We start from the raw sequence: 14894 nt of genomic DNA, 5'->3' as shown, positions 1-14894 counted from the left end.
GGACCATGACCCAGAGCCACTCCCAAGAGGCCTTGGGCAAGTGGACTCAAAATGACTCGGTTACAGTTTGGTTTTTATACATTTCTGGGAGACTGGGGTTACAGGTAATCAATATGTGGGAGGCATACATTGGTTTGGCCAAAAAAGGTGGGACATCTCAAAGGGGGGCTGCTTACAGGTTACAGGTAGGTTTAAAGATTCTTTGGATTGTAATTGGTTAAAGACAGGAAGCTTTGTCTAAAGGCTTGGAATGTTTTAACCGGAGGAGTTGTTATCAGAGAAAAGCCACCAGTCTTACATTTGTTGTGTAAATTGAGGACCTGCTGGATTGTTTTGCATACCCTTAGGCCATTCATGGGTTACTAAGGATGTCTCCAAGAAGGGAGTAGGGGGGGCTTGGGGGGGCTTTCTGTCTTTTTAGGTGATGTTAATGCTATACGGTAATCTGGTTGGGAAGTACACCACGCTTTATTTGGTTAACAAAAGCTGCTTAGTGGGAATTTACCATTTGTGAGCCTGACTCAGCAGGCCTCCTTAGGAAGGAGTTTTGAGCAAAAGAAAAAGATCAGAGTTCAGTCCTCAGGAATTAGAATATTACTGGAGATATGTGCAGAGAGAGCTGTCAAGAAAGGGAGGAATTTTTTCTGAGGAAATCCATTAGGAGATTTATGTGGTACCAGCCAGTTCTTGTGGGAGGTTTGACAGCATCCAGTTTTTTTCCAAGTCACATAATTGTGTAGACTACAGGAGATTGTACAGTATGATGGTCTCTGAGTCTAGAGTAGAAGTCAGCAAACCGTGGTTGTGCAGGCCAAATCCAGCTTGTAGCTTATTTTTATATGACTTGTGAAGACTGGTTTTAACATTTTTCAGTAGTTGACAACAAATAAAAAGGAGAGTAGTATTTAATGACATGTGAAAATCATATGAAATTCAAATTTCAGTGTCCATAAATAAAGTTTTGAATTTTGTCAGTAAAAAATTTGTAGAAATTTGTTCTCTCTCTTGTTATATAAATTTGTATATCATATCCTTGATTTTGCCTCTTAACCCACAAGGCCTAAAATATTTACTATATTGTCCTTTACAGAAAAGTTTGCCAACCCCTCATCTAGAGTATCTGAATCAAAATCTAGGTTTTGCCACTTACCATGTATGAGTTTGGGCAATATACTCAGTATCTTTCTGTTCTATAGTTTATTATTTGTTTAATAATACCAATTTCAAAGGGTTTTTATGAGGCTTAGAATTACTGTTAACAGCACTATAACAGTGGCTGACAATAATAAGCACTTAGATTAAAAACCTGTTATGGGTAGGCTTGGTGGCTCACACCTGTAATCCTAGCACTCTGGAGGCCTAGGGGGGCGGATTGCTCGAGGTCAGGAGTTCAAAACCAGCTTGAGGGAGACCCCATCTCTACTAAAAATGGAAAGAAATTAATTGACCAACTAAAAATATATATACAAAAAATTAGCCAGGGATAGTGGCGTATGCCTGTAGTCTCAGCTACTTGGGAGGCTGAGACAGCAGGATTGCTTGAGTCCAGGAATTTGAGCTTGCTGTGAGCTAGGCTGATGCCACAGCACTAACTGTAGCCTAGGCAACAAAGTGAGTCTGTCTCAAAAAGCAAAAACAAAGCCCTGTTATTATTATGTGGGTATTCTAAGTCATTCCACATTCATAGATCGGGTACAAAGAAAATATGAAGTTAATTGCAATGGGCATTTATAAGTAAGAAAATGAGCCATATGCTCAGTCTCGAATAGGCATACTTCACCTAAAATAATTTGCCTTGGAATTATATGCCCAATTACTGTTTATTTATTTTATTAATGTATCTTTTTCTGGGGAAAATGTATTAAAGGTGTACATTGTAAGGTTTTTCGGGGGTGGTGAAAAGAAAAGACAGAGAGAGAAAGAGTGGGGGCCAAACCACGTGGCTTTATTTTTTTTGAGACAGAGTCTCGCTTTGTTGCCCAGGCTAGAGTGCCGTGGCATCAGCCTGGCTCACAGCAACCTCAAACTCCTGGGCTCAAGCAATCCTACTGCCTCAGCCTCCTGAGTAGCTGGGACTACAGGCTGATTTTTTCCCCAGCTGATTTTTTCTATATATATTAGTTGGCCAATTAATTTTTTTTCTATTTATAGTAGAGATGGGGTTTCACTCTTGCTCTAGGTGGTTTCGAACTCCTGACCTCGAGCAATCCACCCGCTTTGGCCTCCCAGAGTGCTGGGATTATAGGCGTGAGCCACCACGGCTGGCCCACATGGCTTTATCATACACTCCTGGATGAGGTTCTGGGGCCCCAGATAGGGGGCCCCCAGAATTAGCCTCCATTTGAAGGGGATGAGGCCTTTTATACCCTTTGGGCAGGGCTAGGGACTTTTGGCAGGAAGAGCTGGGGATTTTTCCATTGTGACGTTGGGTGGTCATTGATAAATAGGAGGGGCTGGAGGTATTTGTGGAATCCTGGAGTGGAAACATTCTCTTCTGGGAGTGATTCCTCTCTGTGGGGGCCTGGCAGTTTTTTCCCTGGTGGGTCTGGTCTCTTGAGCCTTTTCTTTTTTGATGTAGGGAAGGGAGAGGGCCGGCCACCAGCTTTACATACATGACCCCAAAATGTTTTGAACCACTGACCTATTCATAACTCATACCTAGAAATGAACTTTAGGAGGAGTTTGTCCAAAAACAATTTACTATATTATGTAAATGTCAATTCTTTATATCCAAATGATGTAATACTATATAGATGGTAAAAATTAGGAAGAGATACTAATACAAAAAATATAAGATGTAATATTATTCAACACTCATATTTATGAACAAAAGTGTAAGGTTTTTCGGCGGCGGCAAGAAGAAAAGACAGAGAGAGAGTAGGGGCCAAACCACGTGGCTTTATTATATACTTGTGGACGAGGTTCTGGGGCCCAAGTCACCACTGTTTTTTTTTGTTTATTGTTTTTTTTTTTTGAGACAGAGTCTCGCTTTGTTGCCCAGGCTAGAGTGAGTGCCATGGCGTCAGCCTAGCTCACAGCAACCTCAAACTCCTGGCTCAAGCAATCCTCCTGTCTCAGCCTCCCGAGTAGCTGGGACTACAGGCATTCGCCACCATGCCCGGCTAAGTCACCACTGTTTGAAGGAGTTGAGGCCTTTTATACCCTTTGGGCCTGGCTAGGGACTTTCGGCACGAAGAGCTTGGGATTTTAGGAGGGGCTGGAGGTATTTGTGGAATCCAAGAGCTGAAACGGTCTTTTTTTTTTTTTTTTTTTTTTTTTTTTTTTTAATTTCAGCATATTATGGGGGTACAGATTTTAAGGTTTCAATAAATGCCCATTCCCCCCCTCCCCCCACAAGTCTGAGTCTCCAGCATGACCATTCCCCAGATGGTGCACATCTCACTCATTATATATGTATATACCTGCCCCCCTCCCCCCTGCCCAATACCCTATTACTGCAGTACCTATGTGACCACTTAGGTGCTGTTCAGTTAATACCAATTTGCTGGTGAGTATATGTGGTGCTTGTTTTTCCATTCTTGGGAAACTTCACTTAATAGTACGGGTTCCAGCTCTAACCAGGAAAATATAAGATGTGCTATATCACCATTGTTTCTTAGAGCTGAATAGTACTCCATGGTATACATATACCACATTTTATTAATCCATTCTTGGATTGATGGGCACTTGGGCTGTTTCCACAGCCTTGCAATTATGAATTGTGCTGCTATAAACATTTGAGTGCAGGTGTCTTTTCTGTAGAGTGTCATTGGATCTTTTGGGTAGATGCCCAGCAATGGGATTGCTGGATCAAATGGTAGATTCACTTGTATCGCTTTAAGGTATCTCCATATTGCTTTCCACAGAGGTTGAACTAATTTTCAGTCCCACCAGCAGTGTAGGAGTATAGAATTTTTTTATTTCCATCTTGATTTCTTCATTTATGAAGTAATCATTTAGTAGGAGGTTGTTTAATTTCCACGTTTTTATGTAGAAATGTGTGTTTCTGTTAGGGTTGATTTCTACTTTTATTCCACTGTGATCTGAGAAGGTACATGGTATGATTTCTATTTTTTTAAATTTCTTGAGATTTACTTTGTGTCCTAGGATATGGTCAATCTTAGAGAATGTCCCGTGAGCTGATGAGAAGAACGTATATTCAGTGGATTGTGGGTAGAATGTCCCGTAGATGTCAGTCAGACCCAGTTGTTTCAAGGTTTTGTTTAAGTCCATTATTTCTTTATTAATTTTCTGTGAAACGTTCTTATCCTGGTGGACATCTGGGTGTGGTTCCGCTCAGTGGGGCCGGACAGTTTTGTCTTTGGTGGGTCTGGTCTCATGAGCCTTTTCTTTTTTGATCTAGGGAAGGGAGATGGCCGGCCACCAGCCTTACAAAAAGTACTTAAGAAATTGCTAAATTATAAATCAGTTTAACCATGATAGGCATTTATTAGCAGTGTTTCAAGGATTATATCTAATATGGTAAATTAATTGGTCTTTCAATGGAAAAGAAAGGCAATGGGTTTATAAAGCTACATTTGTTAAGTCTCTACTGTGGGCCAAACACTATTCAGTTTGAAAGTGCCACTTACCTCAATTATGTATATTTGAAGGAAGATCTTAATATTGAAAACGTTTCATTATATTGATGAAATATGTTAAAAGAATGTAAAAGATTTAGTAGGCTTGTCTCAATCTGGTTTTAGATTCTTCACTCTCATTTTGCCAGCTTATTTGCTCAGTTTTTGTATTATGATAGCTTTCCCTCCCAACTCTTTAGAGAAATGTTTTATTTTTATTATTTATTTTTTTTTTGAGACAGAGTCTCACTTTGTTGCCCAGGCTAGAGTGAGTGCCATGGCATCAGCCTAGCTCATAGCAACCTCAAACTCCTGAACTCAAGCAATCCTGCTGCCTCAGCCTCCCAAGTAGCTAGGACTACAGGCATGTGTCACCATGCCTGGCTAATTTTTTCTATATATATTAGTTGGTCAATTGATTTCTTTCTATTTATAGTAGAGACGGGGTCTTGCTCTTGCTCAGGCTGGATTCGAACTCCTGATCTGGAGCAATCCTCCCACCTAGACCTCCCAGAGTGCTAGGAGATTACAGGCGTGAGCCACCGCAACTGGCTGATTCATTTTTTTGAATATTTAAACATCCTTACATTCCTAGGATAAACTTGCTCATGAGGGATTACTCTTTTTATTGAATTTCTGGATTCAATTTGCTAGTATTTTATTGAGGATTTTATGTCTATAGTTGTCTTTTCTTTTACTGTCTCTCTCTGCTTTTGATATTAGGGTAATGCTGATAATCACACTATGATTTGAAAAGTCTTCCTGACTTTTCTGTTTTTCTGGAAGAGATTATCTATATAATTGGTGTTAATTCTTATTTTTAACTGTTGGGTAGAATTCATCAATGAAACCATATGGACCTGAAGATTTCTTTTTTGAAAGGTTTTAAACCATGAGTTGATTTCTTTAATAGTTATAGAACTATCCTGGTTATCTGTTTCATTTTGGGTGATTTTTTGTAGTTTGTGGGTTTTAGGAATTAGACCGTTTCATTTAAGTTGTCAAATTCATGTGCATAGAGTTCATAGTATTTTCTTGTTATCTTTTTAATGTCTGTGGGGTGTGTAATGCTAAGTCTCTTCAGTTTGTGATATTGATAATTTGTGTCTTCCCTGTTTTTTCCTTTCTCAGTCTTTCTACACGTTTATCAGTTTTATTGATCTTTTCAAAAAACCCACTTTTTATTTTACTGATGTTCTCTGGTTCTAAGTTTCCTATTTCACTGATTTTTGCTCTTATTTTTATTATACTTCTGCTTGCTTTAAGTTTATTTTGTTCTTTTTCCAGTTTCTTGATGAAAATTTAGATTGTTGAGATCTTTCTCATTTTCATATAATCATTTAATGCTGTAAATTTGCCTCTAAACCTTATATAACAGCCTTGACACAATGATTATTTAGAAGTGTGTTGTTTGAGTACTAAGTAGGTAGAAAGTTACTTGGTTACTTTGTGTTTGAGATCTAATCTAACACATATGGTCAGAGAACATTCTTTGTATGATTTCAGTGCTTTTAAATATGTTAAAGGCTGGTTTTATGTCTCAAGATACAGCCTCCCTTTGTAATTTGTTCCATGTGCACTTGAAGATAATGTATGTTCTGTTATTGTAGTGTGGGGTGTTTTACAAATGCTAATTTAGTTGGCTGATGGTATTGTTTTGTTCTACTATATCCTTGATGATTTTTTGTCTATCTGTTGATTACTGAAAGAGGATTGAAAGTATAACAGTGGATTTGTCTGTTTCTCCTTGAAGCTTCATTGTTATATGCATACACAGTTAGGATTGTTAAGTTTTCTTGATGAATTTATCATTTTGTAATGTTCTGTTAGATCCCTGGTTATTTTCTTTACTCTGTGACCTACTTTAATCATATGAAGGCCACTTCAACTTTCTTTGATTAGTTTTTTCAGGGTATTCTTTTTTTATCCTTTTATTATAACTATATTTGAAAAGGGTTTTTTTATAGACAACATGTAATTGGATCATGTTTTTAAAATCCACTTCGACAATCTCTGTTGTTTAATTAGCATGTGATAGACAGAGTCTAAGATGCCCCCCAGTTATCTCTTTCTTGTTTCTTGGAACTTGTGTCCTTGTGTATCCTTTCCCCTTGTATGTGGGCAGGATCTGTGACATCTCTTCCCTCTAACCACTGGTTAAGTAAATACAGGAAAGGTGAAAGGGTGTCACTTCCATGATTGCATTATATTGTATATTATAATAGCATTCTTGCCAAGAAATTTTCTCCTTTATGCTGGCTCTGATAAAGCAAGCAAGCATATTGAGGAGTTCCATGTGGCAAAGAATTTAGGGTAGCCTCTGGCCAATAGCAAGCAAAAAACAGAGGCCCTTATTTCAACAGCCTGCAAAGAACTGAATGCTACCAACAAGCATATGTGCTCAGAAGTGGATTCTTTCCTCAGTTAAGCCTTTAAATGAGACTTCAGCCCTGGTTTACACATTTAGTGTAGACTTGTGAAAGACCCTGAAGCAGAAGACCCAGGTAACTGTGCCTAGACTTTTGTTGGCTTTCAGGAAACATTTATAGTGTACTTACCCCATCCTACCTAGAACCAGTACTTCTGCACTTTCCCCCCCAAATGCTCCTATCATTAAAACATAGCTAGCTAAATTGTCTGATTTCAGTGTACAACTTAATACATTAATTTTTGAAATGATTCTTGCTTTCTGACACAAGATGTGTCAGGCTTACCTTCCAGACAGGCACTTGAATTGTTGACAAGTGTATTTTCCTGGCTATCTCATTTTTTATTATGATTAGATATTAATTTTTATTTAAAATGTTTATAAACATTTTTTATTGTGATTTTTATGTTACAGTCCTGGCCTCTCATAGCCACATCTGGTGGTGTCTGTGTCATATTGACATGATCAATTAGAATTTGAAAGCTTACTTCTTTCTGGCACAAAATGTCCAAGGCTTATCTTGTTCTTCCCTGCCATAGATCAGAATTCAGCAATGATACGATGTTTTTAGAATCCTGGCTTTCTACTGTTTTTTTTTTTCCACGTTGATATTTCCACAATTGACTCAAAGCTTATTTGGCAGATTGCTTGTTTATTTCCAAGTAGAGGGTTTTTTTGTTCACAAACCCCTGTTTATTATAGCCAAATAACATTATTTCACTTTGTTATACATACCATGTTTTAGTCTTAGGAAAATTATACTTGATCCCGCCTCATGCATGGTTTATCACTTCAGATTTTTTGTAGGTTATTTGCTAATCTCTATTGCCATCATCTAGCCAATAACCAATGTATCATTATTTGTAGAACCAAAGGCACTCTGGTCCCATGAGGCCTTTTTCCATGTTATTGAATTGGCATATTCTCCATTGTAGCTCCAAGCCTCTTTGATCAGAATTTCATAAGCTTTACAGTATTTTATACCTTTTACAATATCTGGAAAATATTTGAGATGCTTTTCTAAGAAATATAAGAATGCTTGGCCTTTGCTATGCTAATTTGGATATGCTTTTATTCTCATCTGAAATGGAAATAATATAAGAAAGAGTATATTTCATTACTTTAGTAAACTGAGAGACAGATGAGTCAAAGACATACAGTAACTATTTCTTAACTCTTTTCATTAAATATTTTGATATTCATCTGCCTCTTTCAATAGCTTATCTAATATTTATCTTTATTTTCATTGAAATTTATTTTCTTTTATTCATTGATTAACTTGTTCTGCAATTAACAACTGCATTAGGAGTTTGTTATATAGTGCTGTGTATAAGAATAATTGTGTCTGCCCTTGTGGAACTTTAGGGATAAAGAAATAAATGCATTAATGTAAATAATTATTAAATAAAGAGAAATCAACATGTAATGAAGACAAGGAAATAAGTGCTGGAATAGAAAGACATAGGCATGAACTTCTTTGATAGGGTCAGCATATATGTGTTTTGAGTAAGTGACCTTTAGAACTGAAGGATAAAAAGGAGCCAACCATATATGGAGTTCCATCTGTGAGAGATATTAATAAAAGAGATGGGTAACTCCAGAAGACAAAATACTGTATCATCTGATCTGGGAACTAAAGGGAAGAGGATATAATGGATTAAGTCTTAGAAGCAAGACCTTGTTATTCATGAAAAATTGCTTGGATTTTATTGTCAGGAAAAAGAGAAACCATTAAAAAGTATAAGTAGGGACTATCAAATATTTTTTTTCTTTTTTTTTTCCCACCCACTGCTTTGGGAAGAGACTATCAAATATATTGATATGCGTCAGTATTAACTAGTAGAAACATTAAAAAGACAGATGTCTAGGACTTACCCTATAGATGCTGATTCAGTTCATCTGCATTGGTTGCTATCAGTACTTGCAACAACTTTCCCAGTTGATTCTGATCAACACCTAAATTTCGGAACCATAGGTTTAACTGTTTGCTCTTTTATAACCTCCACATCTTATATATAGTGTCCTCACTCTCTTTTCTTGCTTTCCTTCAAATTTCATAGTATTATTTTAGCTATTGATTGCTAGTCTTATTTTCAATTTGTTTCTTCAATGTCTTTAATAGCAATTTTATTTTTCTGATACAGGGGAAATAAAATCATTTGTTTCCTTTCTTCTGTTCTTTCAGATTTGGAGTCCAGATGTGAGACAAAGACATTTTTTGGGGAAAAAATGGCTCCCAATGTGAGGTAATGGAAAGAAGTAAAGTCTTTGACCCTGAGGATTCCATTTTCAGAAATGAGTGGCAAAACAAAAGCAATACTGAGACAAGGGTCTCAAGAGGGATATTTTAGGTAAATGGGAATTAATTTCTGAAAATGTAACCAAGTATAAAAAGCATAAATCTCTTTTCTGTGTTAGAAAATTTATAAGAAATGCTCTGAGTAAAGAAATATGGTAATGTTTTTGAGTTTGGTTCAGACAGTGTTCATGATGAATTTTTTCTATTGAGAAAACCTATAAATCTAAGGAATATGGAAAGGCTTTGGTATGTAAGAATAATGAGCTGCATATCTGAGAATTCCTACGGTTGTGAAACCTTGTGAGGGTTCAAAGTGTAGGGAATGCCTTAGGTTTTCACAGAGATTTTAGAGTATACCAGAAAAAATACTGGTTGTAACACATGTGGAAACCTTGTAAAGTATGGACCACTTACTTACTGGATACCTGAAAATCCATACTGGTATGAAGCCCTGTGAATGTGAGGAGTGTGAAAAGGCCTTTAGATTGCATACAGAACATCTAATAATTCATTTTGTTAGAAACTCTACAAATGTACAGAATGTGGGAAGGCATTAGATTTTGTTCACAGCCTAGAAAACATGAAGGAATTCATAAGGGTGATGTTCTGGAAGTCCCCAAGTCCACACCCACATTAAGAGATTCACTAGAAGGGCTTATAGGACTCAGCATGTAGTTGTACTCATGGCTAAGATTTATTACCACAGTATATACCATACCCAAGGATGTATAGCTGGATCTTAAAGGAAAAAGATACAACATAGGTAGAGTCTAAAGGAATCCATATGCAGGTTTCCTTATGCCCACTCCCTCCCATGAGGGGTCACACAGAGTGTACTATTCCCTCAGCAGCAAAAATGCAGCAACAATATGTGTGATGTTTCTCTTCAGGGAGAAAAATCACTGCCCAAGATTTTAATTGAGAGCTAGTCACATAGGTACCCCTGGCTAGCAAATACAAAAATTCTAGTCTCCCAGAAGGAAAGCATGTGGGCACTGTGATCCTTCCTTACCAGTTACGGTATAATAAGAATACTTGTGAAATGAAAGTTTCCAGATGCTAACTAAGGACCAATTTTGCAATCAGGCCTTTCTAATGATAGCAGTATCAGACCTGCTGTGTTAACCCTTTTCTGCTCAGGCTTTTTCTCTGGCCCTTGGCCAAAGCATCTTTACAGCAAAATTATTATCAATAGAACTCCTGCAGCAGAGTGTAACCAACCTGCACTACTGGCCTTAGTTGTATCCTCCAGGGGTCCTCAATTTAGCCTGTTAAAACGAACACCACTTTGAACCACAAAGTTTTATCTTAGAAAGCCAAGTGGCTTTTTCCTTAATTTTCTGTATTATCCTTTTGTTATCTGTCCTGAGGCATCAATTTAGGCTCAGCACAACTCTGTCAGTATGTTAAAGCTTACCTGGGTGCCTCCAGGGCTCAGACAGTGCCATCATAGAGTATATAGAGAAGTACAATCCTAGAGGACACGTGGTACTCCTGGAAGCAAAGAACGTATAATACCATTGCTAAGCAGAAACATTTGTTAATCAGGCACTACTGGTATAGTAAGTTCGAAGATTTAGGGGTTGAGCAGGAAAAGATGGGACCACAAGAGACAGTAACATATGTTAGCAAAAGACCATGAGATCTGCAGAGTGAAAAGGAGAGGCTCTTGTTCCAAAAAACAATCTACATATTGGGGAGTCACAGCCTTTGGTGACAAGCAAAACTATGCTTCAGAGAACAAAGGGAGGGTTTGGCTTTTATTTATTTTTATTTTTTTTGAGACAGAGTCTTGCTTTGTTGCCCAGGCTAGAGTGAGTGCCATGGTGTCAAGCCTAGCTCACAGCAACCTCAAACTCCTGGGCTCAAGCAGTCCTGCTGCCTCAGCCTCCCGAGTAGCTGGGACTACAAGTATGTACCACCATGCCTGGCTAATTTTTTCTATATATATTAGTTGGCCAATTAATTTCTTTCTATTTTAAGTAGCAATGGGGTCTTGCTCTTGCTCGGGCTGGTTTTGAACTCCTGACCTTGAGCAATCCGCCCGCCTTGGCCTCCCAGAGTGCTAGGACTACAGGCACGAGCCACTGTGCCCGGCCGGGTTTGGCTTTTATAGAGTTCTGCCCACGTTCCTAGTTAGGCTCCCTTATGCAAATGAAGGGGGTCTAACTTGTTTAGCTCCTATTGGTTGATATAGCTAAGCCCTGTTTGGTTGAGGCAGCAGAGTCTTGATTGGGTGACCTTCAATTCCGAAACCAATAGCCTTTTGTTTGCTTTTTTAGAAAAATTTTAATTATGGGTACATAATAGTTGTATATCTTTAGAGGGTACACATGATGTTTTGATACAGGCATACAATGGGAATTTGATTGAAGATTTTCAGATGGTCAGTTGGAGAATTTTAAAAAGTCCTTGGTTACAGGATCTACTCCCACTTGGGGATGTACAAGCAGGATGTTTGTCAAGGGCTGTATTTTCTTCCAAGAACAGAGAGTGTGTGACTGCTCTTTCACCGTGCTATGGCTTCTTGGTTCTGCTTCAAATTTGAAGTACCTCTGTTAGCCACAGGGAGCCCATCTTGACTGGAGAGCTTGGTATGTTCACAGTTTTATTTCACACATACAAACAAGCTTTATTGGGTGGCACCTAGACAGGGTTGCATAAGAGGGCAACAAGGTACCTACCAGGAGAGAAGGGTAAATCAGAAAAGGGGCTTACATGTCTAGGAGGTGTTACTCAGCAGCAAAGCAAGGGAACTCTGGATCATCTGCAGTTGGGGTTTTCTTTTTTGGTAGTTACAGGGCTTTTCTTATTGTTAACAGGTGTTGGGTATAGTTTCATCGGGTGTGCTAAATAGGAAGGCTCTAAATGCCCAATTTAGACTATATTTAAAGCAATTGGATGTGTGACAATTTGGGTTTGGCCCTGGTTGGCTTTGGACTAGGTCCAAAATCATCAGGGAAATTAGAAAATACTTAAAGATGAATGAAAATGAAAACACAACATACCAAAACTTATGGGTTCCAGTAAGAGTGGTGCTAAGGAGAAAATTTATACATGTAAATGCTTACATAGAAGACATTAAATATTTCAAAGCAGCAACCTAATTTTATAACCTATGGAACTAGAAAGAGAAGAACTGAAACCTAGTAGAAGGAAGAAAATAATCAAGATTAGAGCAGAGATAAATGAGATAGAGAATACAAAAACAATAGAGAAAGTCAATGAAACAAATATTGGTTTTATGAAAAGATTAACAAAATTGACAAACCTTTAACTTGATGGTCTAAGGTTAAAAAGACTCTACTGAAATCAGAAATGAAAGTGGTGATGCTACTCATTCATAGAAACAAAAAGGAATGTAAGAAGAGTACTGAGAACAATTACATAGCAAACAAATTAGATAATATTGATGAACTGGACACGTTCTTAGAAACACAAAACCTATCAAGATGAAATTACAAAGAAATAGACAATATGAATAGACTTATAATTAGTAATAAGATTGAATTAATAATTAAAAATCTCCAGACCAAGAAAAAAAATTCCAGAGTTAATGGCTTTGCTGAAGAATTGGACTAACATTTAAAGTAGAATTAATATCAATTCTTCTCAAACTTTTTCAAATATTGAAGAGGGAACACTTCCTAACTCATTCAAGAGGGGAGCATTATTCTAATACCAAAGACAACAACATAAGTACAGATTAATATCCCTATGAACAATGATGCCAAAATTCTCAATAAAATGCTAACAAACCAAATTCAGCAGCACATTAAAAGGATTATACACCATTATCAAGTGGGATTTATTCCTGGAATGTAAGAATGGCTCAACATATGAAAATCGACTGGTGTAATACACCACATTAACAGAACTAAGGGGGGAATACCCCACGTGGTCATCGTCTTAGAAGAAAGCACAGAGCAATGATTTCTTGGATATGATGCCAAAAGCTCAGGTAACAAAGAATAAATAGATCAGTGGATTTCTTAAAAATTTTGTGCATGAAAAGACAATATGAACACAGTAAAAAGACAACCCAGAGAATGTGAGAAAATATTTTTAAAACATTTTTCTGATAAGGGATTAATATCCAGAATATACACAGAAATCCTAAAACTCAACAAGAAAAAATAACCCAATTCAAATGTGGACAAAGGCCCCGATAAACAAAGAAGATATTCTCCAAAGAAGATATACAAATTGCCAATAAGCACATGAAAAAATGTTCAACAACACTAACGGTTAGGGAACTGCAAATCAAAACTATAATAAGATTCCACCTCACATCCATTAGGATGGCTACTATCAAAAACACAGAATAATAAGCATTGCCAAGGATGTGGAGAAATTGGAACACTTGTGCACTGTTGGTGGGAATATAAAATGGTACAGCTACTGTGGAAAACAGTATTATAGTTCCTCAATAAAATAAATATAAAATTATCATGATCCAGCAATTCCACTTCTGGGTATATACCCAAAAGAATTGAAGTCTTTAAGAGATGTCTGTATACCCATCTTTATAGCAGCATAGCATCTTTAGCTTCATAATAGCTAAAATGTGGAAGCAACCCCAGTGATGGATGAATGGATAAGATGTGGTATGTACACGCAATGGAATATTATTCCTTTTTTAAAAAGGAAGGAAATCCTGAAATATGCTACAAAATGAATGAATCTTAAAGATACTATGTCAAGTGAAATAAGCCAGTCACACAAAGACAAATACATATATACATACATACTGTATGATTCCACTTATATGTGTTACAGTAGTCAAAATCATGCAGACAGACAGTAGAATGGTGGTTGTCAGGGGCTGGGTGGAGAGGAAAATAAAGAGTTATTGTCTAAGAGAACCAAGTTTCAGTTTACAAGATGAAAAGACTTAGGGAGATGGATGATGGTGCTGGTTACACGGCATTATGAATGTATTTGATACCACTGAAACTGTATACTTAAAAATAGTTAAGATGGTAAGTTGTATGTTTTGTGTATTTGGACACAATAAAAAATTTGGAAAAAATATGTGAATGCACTTCTTCCAATGTGGTTCATGTGTAGTCTTTCACTGATGTCTTTTCCAGAATACCTAATCATCTGGTTTCAATGAGTGGGGTACAGAGTTCTTGTGAGTTTAAAAGTCTCTGAAGACTCGACTGGTTGGAAATAAGCTTTTGAATACTTCATTATAACCTTACAATATTGGTTCATATCAGAATTTCTAATATCTAGTTGAGCATGGGGGTTCTATTATTAAGGGCATGGGTTGCCCAGTGACAATTTCATAAGGAGTCAGTTTATGTTTTCTAAAGGTCGTTGATCTCATTGTCATAAGAGCTACAGGCAACAGCTTAGGCCCAGGTAATCCTGTGGTTTATTTTGCCAAATTTAATTTTTAATGCTATTGATGTGTCTAACCTTTCCTGAAGATTGAGGATCATAAGGACAGTGATAATGCCATAATATCTGAATATTTGTTTAGTTGTTTTATGACGTGTCAAGTGAGTCCCTCTATCACTTGAAATTTCCCTTTGGATTTACCAAGGAGGAAACACATTTCCTGATAACTTTTTGGCTA

At 37.2% G+C, this 14894-nt stretch overlaps 1 protein-coding gene across 1 annotated transcript in view; it reads left to right on the top strand.

Annotated features, from left to right (window-relative positions):
* ZNF529 (zinc finger protein 529) overlaps positions 1 to 14894 on the top strand; it is a 53055-nt gene that overhangs the window by 4523 nt on the left and 33638 nt on the right. Inside the window, exon 2 of the mRNA XM_075993038.1 lies at positions 9194 to 9359. Within this exon, the coding sequence (XP_075849153.1) occupies positions 9304 to 9359 (56 nt within the window). The 5' untranslated portion in view covers positions 9194 to 9303. The remainder of the gene's footprint in view (positions 1 to 9193; positions 9360 to 14894) is intronic.

The sequence above is a fragment of the Microcebus murinus genome, chromosome 16 (genome assembly GCF_040939455.1).
Source record: "Microcebus murinus isolate Inina chromosome 16, M.murinus_Inina_mat1.0, whole genome shotgun sequence".
NCBI classification, from domain to species: domain Eukaryota; kingdom Metazoa; phylum Chordata; class Mammalia; order Primates; family Cheirogaleidae; genus Microcebus; species Microcebus murinus.
Note: the sequence above shows the minus strand (reverse complement) of the source record. Positions and strands in the feature narration are given on the sequence as shown.